Raw genomic sequence first — 16,956 nt, 5'->3', positions numbered from 1 at the left:
TTGCAAATCATAAACCTGATAGAGTCAGCTACAAGGTGAGATAGGTCAAAGTTTCCTTTTCAGATTCTTGTCTTTTGCATGATATGAGAGGATAAGTCTGCACTTAGACGGGATAGAAGAGCAAATACAAATTTACAACAAACTCATTTAGAAAGTTTCTTTTCTTTCAGTCTTTTTCAGTCAGTATCCACCGGGTTTGTTTATTTCCAGGTGGGTTTTGCGCTTCTGCTTGGCGTCACCAAGTCTCTAGACTGGACGCTCTTTTCAGAAGCGCTATTAGTCTTTCGGATATCTTCACGTGTTTGAGGCGGTGGGGGAGTCTCGCTGCGGTATGCGCTACTTCTGGTTACTTTCACACTTTGTACCCGTCGCAGGTTTGTCCCTTGTGGTCGCTCCTCGCCAGTATGAACTGCTGGCGAGAACCTTGTCTGTTTAACCGAGGCATGACGACCGAGAACAGAGGGGGTAGCAGACGGGTTGGCGGGGACAGACGGTAGGCCCAGCTCCTTCTTGGTCCTGGTCGTTGAAGCTACGGTGTTGCGGGCGAAGCTGGGGACATCAGAGGTGTTCCTTGCGCTGAGCGTGTGAGAGCTGCTGTTCTCAGAGGAAGCTACAGTCTGAACCTGAGCCTGAGCCTGGGCCTGGGCCTGAGCCTGTGCCAGGGCTCTCATGGTGGAGCGGCACATCTTCTCCTCGGGTGGCGGCTTGGGGATGTTCCTCACGGGTTTGATGCTTGGCTTGTGGATGGAAGCCTTTTTTGGGGCTGCCTCATGTGCCCATCTCGAAATGCCGCCTGTGAGGCTACTTCCCCTCCGAGCTTTCGACTCATCTGGAGGCAGGCTGGAGTGTCGGAGAGGTCTTGTGGTCCTCTCGCTCCTTCCTCTCGGCGGGGTGCTCTGGTCACGAAGCGGCCGACATGACTCTCCGCTGTCCTGCGTTAAAGGTTTCTCTGCTCTCTTGATGCTTCCTGTCCTCGTTAGCTTGGAGATGGGCAGAACCTTCCGCATGCTCTGGCTCTCGGTGCTGGTCAGCGTTCGCACACCACGTCCCGCGCTGGACTTGGTCGCTTTGCCAGCCTTGCTCTTCGTATGCGCTGGTTTTCTGCTGCTTCTCTGCAAATCCTTCTCCACGCCTTGCTTTCCCTCAGTCGTGTCGCAGCTCTCTGTGTCCCACTCTTCTGTCATAGCAGATGGAGTCATGGAAGCTGCGTCCACAAATCTCGGCGCCGAGAGCTCGTTGGTCGACATGGACTGATCATTGGGAGACATGGAGTCCAAATTAGAGGACAGAGAGTTTGGATCCTGCTGGCTCTCCTGATCTTTGCTTCTGAAATGCAGTCCCTCCTTTGTTAGAGACGAGCTTTCAGACTCAGAGTAGTCAAAGGTGACAGAGCAGTCTGTTTCTGTGCAGTCTAGTATATAAAACACTGGTTTCTTATTTGATGCAGAGGTATCTAGAGGAAGGGGGGTATCACAGGTAGTTGAAGACACTGTACTGTCGTCTTCTTCTTTCTGTCTCTCAGGACAGACCCCAATCTGTAGGGGAAGATCCATTTTCCTCTCCCAGGCTGCCCTTACATTGGCTCCTCTTTCTAAAACATTAGTGTGAACCATGTTGTCCAGATTAAAGGAAGGCGACTGTCTCTCCTTTTCCAAATCTGTCACCACAACATCCCCCTGGTTGACAAAGTTCATAAAGTTACTGTTATTGTTTGGACTTGGTAGATCGAAAACTTGAGGACCTGGAACCAAAGTGTGCTTCTCCACACTCACATTCATGTGGCTCGTAAATGTTTTGTTGGGAAGATTGACGGGCTTCTCAAAGACGCAAAATGAACGAGGCAGAGTGCTGCCCTCAGACAAGGATGAGTACTTGTTGTTGTTGATGTTGTACGGATCATTATCATCTACACCAGAGGAGGAAAACCTTGCCAGTGGGCTGATGGGCTCAGTTTCTGCGTGTGGAGACGTCACCTTTCTGTCGCGGTCCAGCTCTCGGTTGTCGTCCTGGGCTAAGATCCAGGGGATCGTCCTCCGCTGCATCGCGCGGCCCGTCCGAGGTAGGCTGTTAAATTTGGAATAGTCGGAGGGATTCCCAGAGCCTCCAAATATCTCCAGGTATCCTTTGAGTTCTCGGTCTGCTATGGAGGTCATGGTGTGACGGTGGCGACGGGCGCTGGCGGAGCGTCCCATCGGGCTGTGTGGACTCTGAGACCTCTGCTGGAAGAAGTCCAGCAGGCCCTCCTTGGTGAGCATCTCCACGTCGTTCTCGCTGCTGCTCCGACCGAAACCGCCGCTCGGATCTGCGCCCGACCACGCGAAGCGCTTTTCCTCCAACTCCCTCAGACGGCGCTCTCTGGCTGCTTCCTTCAACTCACGATCCATGTTGTCCTGAGGAAAAGAGGAAGGCGGAGAAATGTTTAAAAACAATGACTATCAAAAGTTGTAGTATATCAGACTGATCCCCAAACTAAAACTGACCTTGACAGCTTTCTTGAACTTGATGCAGAAGTCTTGAAAGATGCGGAAGCACTCGTCCAGCTTGAAGGTGTCCTTGTCTTCACAAAAGAAATCGATGAGAGCGTTCCCCTCTTTGCGCAGATCCAGCCTGCGTCTCTTCAGGTCCTGGAGCCTCCGCGTTGAACTCTGAGACAGGACATTTTTTATTAATAAACTGTCTTACACTTTTATGGATGTCATCATCTATAGGCCCTGAGTCAGCAGAGCCAGAGATGTACAGTGGCATGGATCCAACTTTCTGTATGTGTAATATATTACATCACTGCTGCTGCTTCACCTGCAGAAAGGGCTCCAGCTGCTGCAGCAGCTCCTGGTCTCCTTGAATCTTCTCCTCCAGCGATTTGATGCGAACATATAAGGAGGAAAACTCCACCTCAATGTTTTCCACCGACACCCTATATGAAAACAACGCAGCAGAGAGGTTCGATCAGGAAAATGTGCTTAGAGATGACAGATAATAATCACATGGCTGACTCACACTGCTTACTGACAATATATGACTGCAGCAGAGTGCCGTCTGACTGTCAATGGTTAAATGTGAAGATAGAAGCGCTGTGAGAAATGCATTTACTTATCCTCAGAGAGGGAGGGAGGGAGGGAGGAGGGGAGAGGGGGGAGTCATTTTGTCTCTCTGGTGCAGCAGCAGTTCTGACTGCATGCAGAGATGACCTTGTGAAGCTGACAGAGCCTGACAGCCATCAGCATCACGCTGAGCTCTGAAGACGACTCTCTAAGTGCTGCACTTAGGTGAGATGTCAGCTCGTGTAATGAGGCTGGACGCGGTCGTCAATTAGGTGATAAACAAAAATGTTAAACATCAGTTTTGATCGGACGGTTGGTCACACTTTTGGACATTAACAGAACACAGACATGAGGCTTTAGAGAACTACACACCTCAAATGTATTCATAACTGTGTTGTCATAGGCCACTGTGCGTCAAAACATTGTAGAGAGGATATAATGGAAAACAAAATCTGTGTTTATTTGCTCTGAATTGAGGAGTTGATGCATTATCATATACAGCAATTGGCATGACTATTTATATACAATCCAGTTTGTTCAAAACAAATTTGATAGCATATTCTTACATTCAAAATGCCTCAATGGTGCCTAAACTTGCCCCATATTAGATAATTGGTTGTGACCTCAATCAGGTCAGATGGAAATCTGTTTGAACAAAAGGGGACCAGACCGTAAGCTGTATATAAGAAGTGGATGAAGCCTCTTGGTTTGTAAAAGTGATGCCAATGCGGACCTGCATTTTTTCTAGTGGCCAGCATGGAGCGACTCCAATTTTGAGTTTGGCGTCTCCATCACTAGTTTCTTCTTTTTAAAAGATGATTTTTCTTGGCTTTTTGCCTTTTTTAAATAGGACAGCTGAAAAGAGACAGGAAATGTGGGGAGTGGAGAGTTGGGTATGACATGCACCAAATGATCGGCAGACCGGGAGTTGAACCTGCGATCAGTGCGTCGAGGACTGTAGCCTCTATGCATGGGCTGCCTGCTCCACCATCTGAGCTAAACCAGCTCCCCTCCGTCGCTAGTTTCACCTTTCCAACAATACAGCATGAAGTTCGTTTCGTAAATTATGGTCCCATTTTGATGAAAACAGCCAACAAAGCAAGGTATTCTTTAGGGCGTGGCTACCTGTCATCGATAAGTTGCTACAACCATGGCCTGTCAACCAGGATAGAATGAAACAAAGCTTATTCTCCCTCTCTTCCAAATATGGTCACCTTTGGTTCAAAAAACAAGATGGCTACGGCCTAAATGCTAAACTTGAGGGTACAAAAGGGGAGTCACAAACTAATGGGTGACCTCACATTGGCTACGTCCATTTCGTTCATACATAAAACATGAGCAAACATGGGCCAACATACCACCAATTTTCAGTGGTAAAGTTCTTGAAACCAATTCAAATTTGGTGAAGCTGAGCAACCTGTGATGGAAAAAAATCCCAATATTCCTCTTAATATTGTCTGTGAGGAAAAGCAGGTGTGCCATTGTTGGCTCAAGTATATCAGGAACATTTACCTGGCTGCACTCTGGACGTCCTGAAGTCTCTCGGGAAACTTGAGCAGACTCTCATCCTTCTTCTTTGCCTCCTGTGTGCAGAGAAGCATCACACATTTTACATCCATATGTTTGTTACTGCGGGTGATAAAGGGGCATCATCGCCGTGTGAAGGGCTACTCTTTGTTTGCTTATATAAGTGCTTGGCCAGCGTCTCTTGGCTCTTTACTGTTTCCTGTCACCATCTGCTGTCCGCCTGCCCTCCTGTAATCTTAGTGCTTGTCTGTTTACACAAGAACCAAGTCTTAAGTCTTAATGGCTGCTTTTATTGCATGTTTGACTGAAATATGTGCCCCACTTTATAGACATATTAATTTCTTCTACTTTATTTACTTTATTTACTGTATGTACTTTTACATATTCTATAACTTTTAAAGAAAAGACAGTAGAAGTTTGTCTTAATGCACCTCCATAGGTAACTTCAGCAACACATTTTATGCTAACATTGTGTTAGCTGCATATCGATTTCTGAAGCCCTACAATGCCTTTTTATTGGATTAAATACAGAAGTACTGGTCCTAATGGTATTGCTAGTATAATATAGTGTAACTGAAGTCTTTACTAACCATGGCGACAAAGTGCAGCAGGTTCATCCCGGGTTTGTTCGCCTTGGTGTCAGCCAGCGAGAGGAGGGACGACAGCTTGAAACCAGCAGCGTTTCCCGCGTAGCCGCCCTGAGAGAAACAGCGGGACGGATCAAAGAAACATTGAGATATTCAAGGCTATGACTGACAATGTTATATATTTATTTCCTTTTCACAACAAATCCCACAAAAAGTCCAAAACATGACCTGACCGGCGAGCAAGTATCGCCTGAAATAGCCCCTGTTCCATACAAATTCCCTTGTATTCCGAAAAGTATTAAAGAATTAGGACGATATTTTAAGATTAATGCTTCTTTTCTTTCTTGCTTGGACTCTGACAAGAAGATATGTACCACTGTTTTGTCTGTAAGGGAATCTAGAGCAGCAGCTTATTAGCTTAGCTTAGCATAAAGGCTGGTCTTAAGGTAGAAAAATCAGCCTAACAGCACCTCAACAAAACTACATCCAACATGTTCATTAGTGAGCTTTAGAGGTGATTGTAGGCTTTAGGGTAGCTGCCCCCCCCTGTGTTCAGTCTTTATGCTAAGCTAATGCTTAGTAATGTTACTGTTTGAGTCACAATAGTACAATTGTGTAACTAAAGCTGGTTAAGGAGAATATTTTGCAGGAAGAAAGAATTTGTAAAGATGTATTTACTTGGAACAAATGGACCTGGAACTAAAATGATATAAGGTAATGCGAGTCATATCCGCTCAGTCATACAGGCAGCGTGTTAATGCATTATGAGCACATTACTGTTGGTCTTACAGCGTTCAGGATGTTTCCAGCCTGCAGCACCAGATGCAGAATGGCATGAAGCTCCTCGCAGCTCATCAGATCTATAGGAAGGGATCAATATAAACTCAATTAGAGAATTAAGAGCAGCTCACATCCGCCCATTACACGCTGCTTTACTGTCACTTACCACCACCATACAGAGCTACTCTCAGCAGCAACGACAGCCCACCCCACATTCATACCTGAGCTATGTTTGCATTCTGATCAATCTGCCCTTTTATATTCACAGAAAGCCTGGATGTTAAACACTCCTGAAAGTTTTAATTAAAATGTGTCAGAAAAGTTTGACTTAATTTGTCCCGTGCAGTGTTTAACTGGTGGCTCTGCAATGCAGTGAAAAGGTCACAGCACTGGAGAAGAGGTTTAAGGAAAATCCAATACAGCACAGAGAGGCGAGACAGTGTGACTCAGCTGAAATGACACAGGCTCAAGAGACGGCAGAAAAAAAAGCAGTTTAAGTTTTATTTCGCAGTTCAGAGCCTGTTCTTAGATATACTGAATATGCTTGGGGATGTGGAGTTACATGTGCAATACATAAATATAATGTTATATGCTCATTAGGTCCGATACTTTAGTTTCAAAAACAAATAGCTTTCACATCAACCTGAAATGTACTACATGTTTGTTGCCAATCAGTTTAGCATGTTAGAATATTGAACATTGTGAACATAATATCTGCAAAACATCTGCATGTTAGCATTTTCCCTAAGACCATGTTGCTAATGCTAATGTTAGCATCTAGCTCAAATGTTGCATTCAAGCCGGGTCGGAATAATCTGGAAGATTAAGGAAGACTCAAAGTCGTCAAAAGTTTTCGTACAAACATTGACGTCTTAGGGCCCAATCAGACAGAACGCGTTTTGCAGGCGTAAAACGCGAGGCGCACCGCACTGCCTTTTTGTGAAAGTAAACACCCGATCAGACAGAGCGCGTTTTAGCAGCTGGGGGCGGCTTTTTTTTCCTACTGTTGTTAAGGCAACCACCGAATCATAGCTGTCATTAACCTAACCGTTACATTGTAAACTGACAGAAGGCTCGCCTCTCCTTTCATCCGATTGGACAATGAGAAAAAACGCCCATGACGTCGGGCGCTTTTCTGCTTTGAGTTGAAGTTTTTTCAACTCGAGGCGCTCGGAGCGTTTCCTTAAAAACGCGAGGCACACAGAGTGAAAAAAGGCGAGGCGCTCTGCAAAGCAAAAGCAGCGCGCATAAAGTGTCCCTCTCATTCAAAACAATGACAAAAAAGCCGCCCCCAGCTGCTAAAACGCATCCTGTCTGATCGGGCCCTTACGCAGAAAAAGGTAGACGAAATGTAAAATTTGGTTGATGTAAAGAAACTTGTTATTAATACACATATTGCATGTGGTTTGCAAGATGGTGTTCGGTTGAATAACTGCTCTAAACAATAAAAGACAACACAAAGTCAGAGGAAACTGCCAATTTAGGAAATCATCCAGGGCACGTGTGAAGGCAATAAAAGCTGGACTGTATCCGAGCCTCACAGAGCTGCGTGCATGGCTGTAGGCTGTGAATTTGACAGTGTATAGATTAAAATGTATAATATTCTGTTGTGATTTTCTGTAGCAGCTCAGCATGATTGATAAAGATGAGGATGAGGTATTTCTAGTAAAACAGGAACTATCTACTGAAAATAAACATAAGATAAGATAAGATAATCCTTCGGGTGTAAGAAACAAACATACAGAGTTAACATAACACCAACATGCCAACACTTCAAACTTTTAAAGATGAAACAGCCTCTTCTTTCCGTTCTGAATCTCAGGTGACACATTCCTACACTTTGTTCAGCACTCTGACAGCTCAAATATCTGGGTTACCTGTCTGATCGCACGTTACTGTGTGTGTGTGTGCGTTTTGTCTGCGTCTATGCATTATTACCTTTAGTGGCGACTCGGACAACATCGATCTCGTTGCTCATTACATTACAGGAAGGGAAGAACTCTTCGCGCAGCACCATGGCCTCGATCCGAACCTCGAACCTGTGGCAGACGGAGCAGAGAGGGGTTAACTCTGTGATCAAGTGAGGTGAAACTTATCTGGAGGTTGTGACGAGACAGAAAAAAGGAGGCGTCGGACTGATGCACCTGCAGACACCCATAACCCTTTGACTTAAACGACAGTATGTACACACCCATTAAAATCAACTTACCGAGGCACCTGGATCATGAGGAACATAAAGGAATCGACCAGTGTCAGCTTGTCCGGGTCTCCTTTAAACGACTGAAGTTTCTTGATCTGTTTGGGAACATGAAGAAAGAGGAAGCTCAGCAGGCTCTATAGACACCGTCTTTTATGATCAGTGCTGGTGAAAGAAAAACAAACCTCCTCTGCGTCGGGCAGGAGCCTCAGCAGGTCTTTGAGCAGCTCTGCTCCGTAAATCTTGCCTTCTCCTTGTCGTATGTCCTCTACAATCGAACTGTTGGACCTGGAGGACAGACATTTCAATAAATTAGAGTTATAAACAGTAAAGGTGCTCTCTTATAATGCTTGCTTGGGTTTACAAAGGCTGTCTGGCCTAGCAACATTGTCTCTATTCGGGACAATTAGGTACAAATTTGGGGACATTTTTGCTTCAGCTGGCAGCCACAAAAAGGGCTGTAACGGCTTCAACATAATCTGTGTGGCTGCAAAAGTACTTGTTTTTACCGTAACAGGCTCACATGTCTGACAATATAATAAAAAGGATCCCTAATGTAACAGATCTGTGATGCTTTTTTGAAACAACTATAAGCTGTTAAGTCGCTCTACTCAAAGTCACCTGTCTCCATTAACTAAACGGTAATTTTACTTCTCAGGAGGAGTTGCTTGTCTATAGCTGCTTTGATTGGATATTATTTTTGGCTGACCGCCGGGGTCGGCCCTACACATGGGTCTGTATGTGACTGACTGACTGAGTGAGTGAGTGACGGTACTTTCAGAGCCATAGAGAGAGAGAGTTGCAGCGTCGCAATGGCGGATCATAGAGCATGTTGGACCTCCACTGATGCGACTCTCTGTCTGTACGGGTCTGGATACTTTGTTTGGGGAGTAGGCGGGGCTGTGACTCTCTGTCTATACGGGTCTGGATATTTTGCTCAGGGAGTAGGCGGGGCTGCTCCTCCGCTGCTCCTCCGCTGTCCTCGTCTACGTCCACAGCGCACACCAGCTTTCACACACATTGTCGTCGGCCTCATAAGGACAGTCCTTGCAACTCATTGCCCATAAAAGCGCACATTGACCTGATGAAGTCAGCCACATACTAGGTTTTGACCGAGTCTTGTTGTGTATTCAATTGTGTTTAATCCTAACTATCCACGTTTAACACCAGAGTAGATCAAGGCGGTAATACACCAGCAATTCCAGTTTAAAATGATGTTTCTGTCAGTGGAGTCTGGCTTGACAGAAAGCCATGTAACAACTGGTTCAGGCTAAAAAGAAAAAGTATTATCTTAAGAATAAAGTCTATCCCTGTATGGATCTTTTCTATAATGTTGTCAGACACTAGAATAATAATCTGAGCCTGTCAATGGCAAAAACAAGAACTTTTAATGGACTTACTTCGATCAGGCACATTTGCCCCCAAGGACTACATTGCAGCCATGACAGCCTGTTTCAGGATTGCCAGCTAAGGCTACTTTCTTTTTGTGCCTATAAGTTATTAAGAACCCAAAATATATAAAAACATAGGGCCCACAACTAGAAATATACGAGTTCCCTTTTGACTTCTAATCATCCACTGTCCCCTCAAAAGTTCATGTGAGCTTTTCATGCTTCTTACGACACATAAATCCAGTATCTAAAAGCTTCTAATGCTTTTATAGTTGTTGTAGTCACTGCTATAAAGGAAGACCTTGATGGACAATATCCTTTAAGCTGACACGCAATGATATGATGCAACCTGGTACAGCAGCTCTGTAATAAATACTACCTCTATATGGCTTATGATACTCTGATAAAAGTGTACTCAACTATTCGGGCCACTTTTATTTTGTTATATATTTTATTGTATTGTATTCTATGTGTCTTTTATATTTAATATTTACCCTTTTTAAATAGAGCGACATAAACATCTTTAATCTTGAATCCTATATTATACTGTGTTACGCTGATTGAGATCATGCTCGTTGTAACAGGAAAACAGTATTTTTGCGCACTTAATCTGGTACAGCATTAGAAAACAGATATGTTACTACATAAAACTTTCATGCTATTTGTTATTTTTGAGCCCTAATTTTTTAATCCCTGCTCTCTTTATACATTTCAAAATGTAACAAAATGGAGGGAGACGATTAAGGATGTATACAACATGCAAAACAAACCGGAAGGGTTAAAACAAGTGATGTGAGACGCTGAAGATATTGGGATATTATTTTCTTTCTTTCTCTATTTGATCATAAACACTCCGTGTAACGGCTCTACTTTTATTCCATCTATCCATTAACTGTACCACTTATCCAGTTAATGGTCGTGGGGAGACCGTCGCCAATTCCAGTTGTCATTGGGCGAGAGGCGGGGCACACCCTGGACTGACCGTCTGTCAATCACAGGGCTGACACATAGAGACAGACAACCTTTCACGCTCACATTCACACCTACGGGGAGGCAATTTCAGAGTCACCAATTAACCTAACAAGCATGTCTTTGGACTGTGGGAGGAAGCCAGATTACCTGGAGAGAACCCACGCATGCACGGGGAAGCTCCACACAGAAAGGCCCACTTCGTCTGAACCGGGATTCGAACTACAAACCTTCTCGGCGAGGGGACAGCGCTAACCACTGCACCACCGTGCAGCCCTCTACTTTTATTATTACTTTCATATGTTTGAAAAGATTTTACAAACTGCCCTAAAGACATTGTATTCAATTCTACACAATTTTAAATTCAATGAAAAGTGACATAAAGCATTGCTAAACAAATGAAAGCATTGATAGAGGTTAACATATCAGTATTCGAGTCAAAGAAAACTTCCAGATTAGTTTCTACCTGCGATGAAGTCACTGCTCACAATCAGCCCTGACTCAGTGCAGTATGGCTGACAGGCAAATACCATTAAAATACAGTGGGGAGCAATGCAAATACCATGTGATGACACAGAGAGACAACTAACTTTTCTGTCCTCTGCTCCAGACTACTTCTGTAACACAACGCTGAGTCTGGTCTAACACAACTTGAGATTACCCGAACCAATTAATTATGAACAATGGAGAGCTAAGTAAGCTTATTACAATAGCCGACACAGATTTGGACCCTGTAATCTCCCCCTCCGTTATAAAGCTTTTTAATGGATTCTTCCACAGTCTGATTTAAATACACAACCTGAAACCATGAAAATGTTGAAGTCTCGTGTATAAGTGTGAATGTCTAAAACACACCATTATCAAAGCGGTAAATGAAGCAGGATAACATTTCTGTGATCTGTAATTTTTTCCTGAGTCTCAAATGACCTCCGGATCGATGAGCGTTTCCCAAGTGCTCGTCGGCAATAAAGAAAACTACATGATGAAGAAATATAACATTTAATAGCCAACTGCCCTCCTCAAACCCCCGAGGCACGATGTACTTCATATTCTTTACCGTGGTGGCCTCATAATCTGCCCTTTAAGACGCCCTAAAACTTTTACACAACCACGCTGAGTTTCATAACAGCGGCCACACAGGAATATAATAAGTTACTGTACACGCAGATCAGGGAAAACCTCAATAAAAGAGTATGAAAATGTCCCCAGTCCTCATTTCAGTAAGTGTTTAAGGGACATTTTGGCCAGGACACACCGGCAGCACAAACATACACATAAGAACAGGAGAGCCCATTGTTGTTTTAAGGCCAGACATCAGCAGCGTAAGCAGCTTAAGTGGGAAACAGAACATTGGTGTCTACAAATATTTTTAATGTGTACTTATTAATGACATTATGGTGCTTTGACCTACATCTGATTTAAAGTGAGTTTGAGGTTTTTCACAATAAGAGTTTGGGATCCAATCAAACCTTTCTATAAGACTTCTTTCCTGGGTCGTACCAAGTAAGTGTGTGTTCTTTAGTTGACACTACGGTAATAATTAGTCCTTAGTTTGTAACTAAATCAGCGACAAAATGTTGTAGTACCACAATCACTTTAGGCACAGCCTTACTAGTTTGTGCAAAGTCAATTCACATTCAAGTGGAAAATCAAAAAGTAGAGGTCAATCAACGTGCTTACACTGTTCAGTAGCTTTGTGTTAGCATGAGCAACTTAGCATCATAGCATATTGTATTAATAAAATAATATTGGGTGCAGTGGTTTACAGCTGGAAGGTTCCTGGTTCGAATCCCGGTTCGGACGTAGGGGGCCTTTCTGTGTGTTTGCATGTTCTCCCCGTGCATGCGTGGGTTCTCTCCTGGTACTCCGTCTTCCTCCCGCAGTCCAAAGACATGCTCGTTAGTTTAATTGGCGCCTCTAAATTGCCTGTAGGTGTGAATGTGAGCGTGAAAGCTTGTCTGTCTCTATGTGTCAGCCCTGTGATTGACTGGCCATCAGTCCAGGCTGTACCCCGCCTCTCGCCCAATGAGAACTGGGATAGTCTCCAGCCCCCGCGACCCTGAACAGGATAAATGGTATAGATAATGGATGGATGGATAATTTTTAAATTACATAACAATAAATTAGGTCCCTACTAGATAACATTGTAGAAAATGGCATGCAAGTTATGAAAAAAAATAATGCATAAAGGCCTGTGTCCACTAACGGTGTTTTTTTTGCGGTGGCAGCAATGATTTTCTATACAAACCCAACGCAGTCCAGCGTCCTCAGCGCGCAAACACCCTCGGCGTCAGCTGGTTTTTGTGGCTGTGCTCTCCTTGCTCATTAATGTCACTACTCTGTCACCGACCAATCAAAATCAAGAATGTGCGGGACTTCTGATATCAACTGTCAACAGACAATTTCTAGACTACGAGTAGAGCCGCTGCTAACGCCAGGACATGATTCCTCTCCATTGATCTTGTGTTTTTCTTAATAAAATTTCCTTCAATAAGAGCAAATATTAAGCAAACAGAGTGATTTAAAACAGGCTTAATGGTCACTACCAAGAGAGGCGGTGAGAAGCGCTCTGAAATTGAGATTGTGGGCGCTGCCGGCGAAAAAAACAGCTGTTTACCTCTAAGTGAATATGATTTGGTGACAATTTAGGATTTACAGCTACCTGAGGGACATGTGTAGCTATTTAGATGTAGCTTAAAGATACGTTGTACTTATCTCCTTTCTTTTATATCTGTAATAATTCATCAAAACTTAGTAAAGATATAAGTTATAACTAGGTTAAAGGACTTGTGTGGCACTGGGCCATTTCTCATCATCATCAGTGTTTCAATCTTCCATAAAAGAAAATACATTTTTATCACATTTGCTCCCCAAATCAGCAAAACCCAGACACCGAGCCTTGACTACTTCCTCCGTCTGTTCACATCTACTGTGTGCTATGGTCTTCAACTGACATGCAAAAAAATCACTCCTCGGCTCTGTCATCAAAACACCAAATAACAGAAAAATAATTCTTATTAGGATTCGGAAACTTGGCAAGGAGGCTTAATAGGACATTTTATGTTGTTTTTCCCTTCAATGTGTCACCTATACATGCACCACCTTTTCCTTCAGGTAGAGAAGCAGGTGGAAGGACTTACTTCTTGAACTGCTTCAGGAAGATGCCCACATTCATCCCTCTCTTGGAGTCCAGGATGCTGACCTGAAAACAAATAAAAAAGTATGACATGATTGTGCTGCATAGCTTTGGTTCAACACATAATAATGACATAAATAACATACAGTATGCGCATAAACCCCTCCCTTCCTCTAACCCCTACTGGTTGTTGTAGCTTGTGTTACCGAGACGACCCCTCCCGCCACCACAACCACCACCTATAGTGACCCTATGGGACACTGAAATTCCACCGGGCTTCACACCTCCCTCATTAACAAAGGCTCGTACTTGCCTTCTTTGAACAGGTGACTGTGCAGTACGTACAAAAAGGCTTCCTCTAAAGACCCCATTAGATAGCCTACTGCTGTGGTTTGAATTAGAGACGAAGAGTACAGCTAAAGAGGAACACAATTAAAAAAACTATTTAAATGAAATGTACTTCAGTGTGACCGAGGTGTTCTGTGTGTATCCATCTATATGATACATAGAGTAGCAAGCAGACTTTGCTTCTGTGCGCACAAATGGAGAGATTACTTGAAACTCCCAAAGGACTGTTCTGTAACTGTCCGATGCTAACAGCTCTCACGTAGAGGGCTGATCAGCAGTCAGGTTATTGTCCTGACCCAGAGGTGATTCTGTGACATGAGGCTCTTTACGCTCCACGCAGGTATTGCTTTACAGTTCACGTGTTACATTTCCAGGAGTCAATAATGACGCAAGAATGTTTTGTTCTGTTTATGAACACAAATTATTTTTCACGCTGAAAGCAAAGCTGTAACTGAGCCCCGTTACCTAACTTGTCCCTGCAGGGGGATCTTAACACAGAGGCAGCAGGGTAGAGTTATGCACTGTAGCATTGTATGGGGATGAATCTGGGACTTTCTAATCCCAACAGTGGTGAGTTCAGGATCTTAGGTAACCAGCAGGCCTCGCACATGTTTGGAAAACAATAGCAGTTGATGTAAGAGTTTGACGGCATTAGGAATCCATATTTCCAAGAATCAATCTTGCGTATCTTTGAATCCAAGCTTTGGAATGAAAGAATTCAAACACTGTAATCAGATATTCCAATAACAGGTCTTAGAGGAATTCAGGTGGTCAGATAATTGGCTGACATTGTGCAAGATTTCTTGTTGTTGTTGCTACAATCATATTTGTCTGAGGGGGGCTGCACGGTGGTGCTGTTGCCTCACAGCTGCAGGTTCCTAGAGGGCCGTTCTGTGTGGAGTTTGCATGTTCTCCACGTGTCTTCGTGGGTTCTCTCTGGGTACTCTGGCTTCCTCCCACAGTCCAAAGACATGCTCGTTAGGTTCATTGGTGACTCTGAATTTGCCTGTAGGTGTGAATGTGAGCTAAAGGTTGTCTGTCTCCATGTGTCAGCCCTGTGATTGACTGGCGATCAGTCCAGGGTGTACCCAACCTCTCGCCCAATGAGAGCTAGGATAGGCTCCCCCCCGCGACCCTGAACAGGAAGAGCGGTATCGATAATGGATGGATATATTTAGGGATGTCTGATTTGGCTTTTTAAAACTTGATGCAGTTTACTGTTGCGTCCTGCGTTTCATTATGGAAATAAGTATCTGGTCGTCACTGCCGTAAGAAGAAAACTATATATTAAAAATGTCTAAATATCTTAGGCCGCAACTGATTATTTTACATTTTTGAATGAGTTCTCATTAGTTGATGTTTGTTTTGTTTTGTCCACAATCCAAAAAATTAACTAAACATTCATACAGACAAAAAGAACACTGTCGTATTTAATTATCTGAATGAGACAATTTGGCTTTATTTTCTTTGAAAAATTACTCAAACTTGGCACTGGTTTGGCTCAGTGGTTAAATCAGTGACCATATACAGAGGCTATAGTCCTCGATGCGGCGGCCCCGGGCTCAACTCCCGCCCTCGGCCCTTTGCCGCGTCTCATCCCCCACTCTCTCTTCTCCCATTTCCGCCACTATCCACTGTCCTCTCTCTAAAATAAAGGCATAAAAAGCCCAGAAATAATCTTTAAAAACAAGAAGGTAAAATGACTCAAACTAAGGTATTACCAGAGGAGCTGGTTATACATTTGATGGGTAACTAATTGATTAATCATTGCAAGCCTAAAATGTCTCCTACTAAAGCTGCTTCAGTATATTTCATCTACTTTTAAATTCACAATGTTGTTGTTTGCTTGGTGAGGCTACCTTTCCCTCCTAGGACCTGAAAACAACTCATCTAATCGTTTTACCTCTTGAGACATGTCTGTGACTCTTTCTGAGGCTGGCTCTGCTCAGTTTGTGTCTTCTGTATGTACCCATTACCTGATTAAATGAAGGTTATATAATATAAACTGTAGAGGCAAGTCCTTTGTGTGGAATATAATGACTTGGCCCACTCAAAGGGCCACTTTAATCTTAAGAGGCTTGATGTATTATTACGATGTAAGTACTGTCTGCTTCGTTAAATGTCAAGACACGTTTCTTTTGTTTCTGTGTTACAAAAGAGTCATGACAACTACTCACGTCATCCTTGCTGCTCTCCTTGTAGGAGCGCGACCTCGACACATGGGTTGAGGTCCCGGTGGCTGGCGTTGGCCCTCGCACGCCCGTCGACGCCTCCTCCTGCTGCCCGAACAGCTCCTCCACCGACTGAACGTCGATCTGGTACTGCTGCTGCCGCACCGCCAGAGTCCAGATGTTCGGCTTCTCGCGCACCCTCTCCTCCGGAATCGGCTTCCAGAAGAAGCTGCGGACGCGGCGCTTCTTCCTCGTGTTTTGGTTGGTGGACGTTGTCGCCGGAGGTGGAGGGGGCGGGGGTGCGTCTGGGGGAGGCGGGGGCGGCAGGGGAGGAGGTGGGGGAGCTTTGTGGCTGGAGGTGTCGGGGTCATCGCTGAGGGAAGGTAGGTTGGCGTGAGTGTGTGCGGACATAGAGGACGGGTCGGAGGTGGTGATGGAGGAGGTGGTGCAGCTGCTTCCCTCGCTGCTGCAGCTCTCTGGCTCATTGGTTGTGGATTGAAAACTCATAACAATCATCACAGGGAATAACAGTCAGCATATGAGCTCCACGCCGATAGAATAAGGTCCCAAAACGTATTCTATGTACTTCCACCTTTTCAAATAGTTTCCAAAGAATCTAATTTGTTTGCATTTACGCGCATCAATTCACATCTGACGGCTGCAGTGTACGTCCCCTCACTGCTGGAACAAGTTAGGTGTCCCTTCATCTAGTCACAATGAAGGGAGCGTGTCCTTTGATTCTGTCCGTCTCCATCTCTCAGCTGGTCATCCATCGCGCCGAGCAGAGCCTTTGAAGGTTACCTCCCAGG

General features: G+C 44.3%; 1 protein-coding gene across 1 annotated transcript; it reads right to left on the bottom strand.

Annotated features, from left to right (window-relative positions):
• Positions 1-200: 200 nt before the first annotated feature.
• Positions 201-16,663, bottom strand: fhdc1 (FH2 domain containing 1). Its single transcript, XM_069666554.1, has 11 exons — positions 16,154-16,663; positions 13,633-13,694; positions 8,318-8,420; positions 8,145-8,230; positions 7,874-7,974; positions 5,945-6,015; positions 5,159-5,266; positions 4,554-4,624; positions 2,797-2,914; positions 2,481-2,645; positions 201-2,390 (listed from the first exon to the last, which is right to left on the bottom strand). Exons 1-11 carry the CDS (start codon positions 16,661-16,663, stop codon positions 201-203), a joined length of 3,585 nt encoding a protein of 1,194 aa, XP_069522655.1.
• Positions 16,664-16,956: the final 293 nt, after the last annotated feature.

The sequence above is a fragment of the Semicossyphus pulcher genome, unplaced genomic scaffold (genome assembly GCF_022749685.1).
Source record: "Semicossyphus pulcher isolate SPU_LCO1_2020_fin unplaced genomic scaffold, fSemPul1.0.p SCAF_17, whole genome shotgun sequence".
Classification (NCBI taxonomy): domain Eukaryota; kingdom Metazoa; phylum Chordata; class Actinopteri; order Labriformes; family Labridae; genus Semicossyphus; species Semicossyphus pulcher.
The sequence above is the reverse complement of the archived record's forward strand: the minus strand, read 5'-3'. Positions and strand labels throughout refer to the sequence as shown.

Coding starts and splice junctions, on each gene's coding strand:
- fhdc1 (XM_069666554.1), bottom strand. CDS start 16,663: ATGATTGTTATGAGTTTTCAATCCACAACCAATGAGCCAGAGAGCTGC. Junction 7,975..8,144: donor CTCATGATCCAGGTGCCTCG/GTAAGTTGATTT, acceptor CGTCTGCCACAG/GTTCGAGGTTCGGATCGAGG. Junction 2,646..2,796: donor AGCTGGAGCCCTTTCTGCAG/GTGAAGCAGCAG, acceptor GTCCTGTCTCAG/AGTTCAACGCGGAGGCTCCA.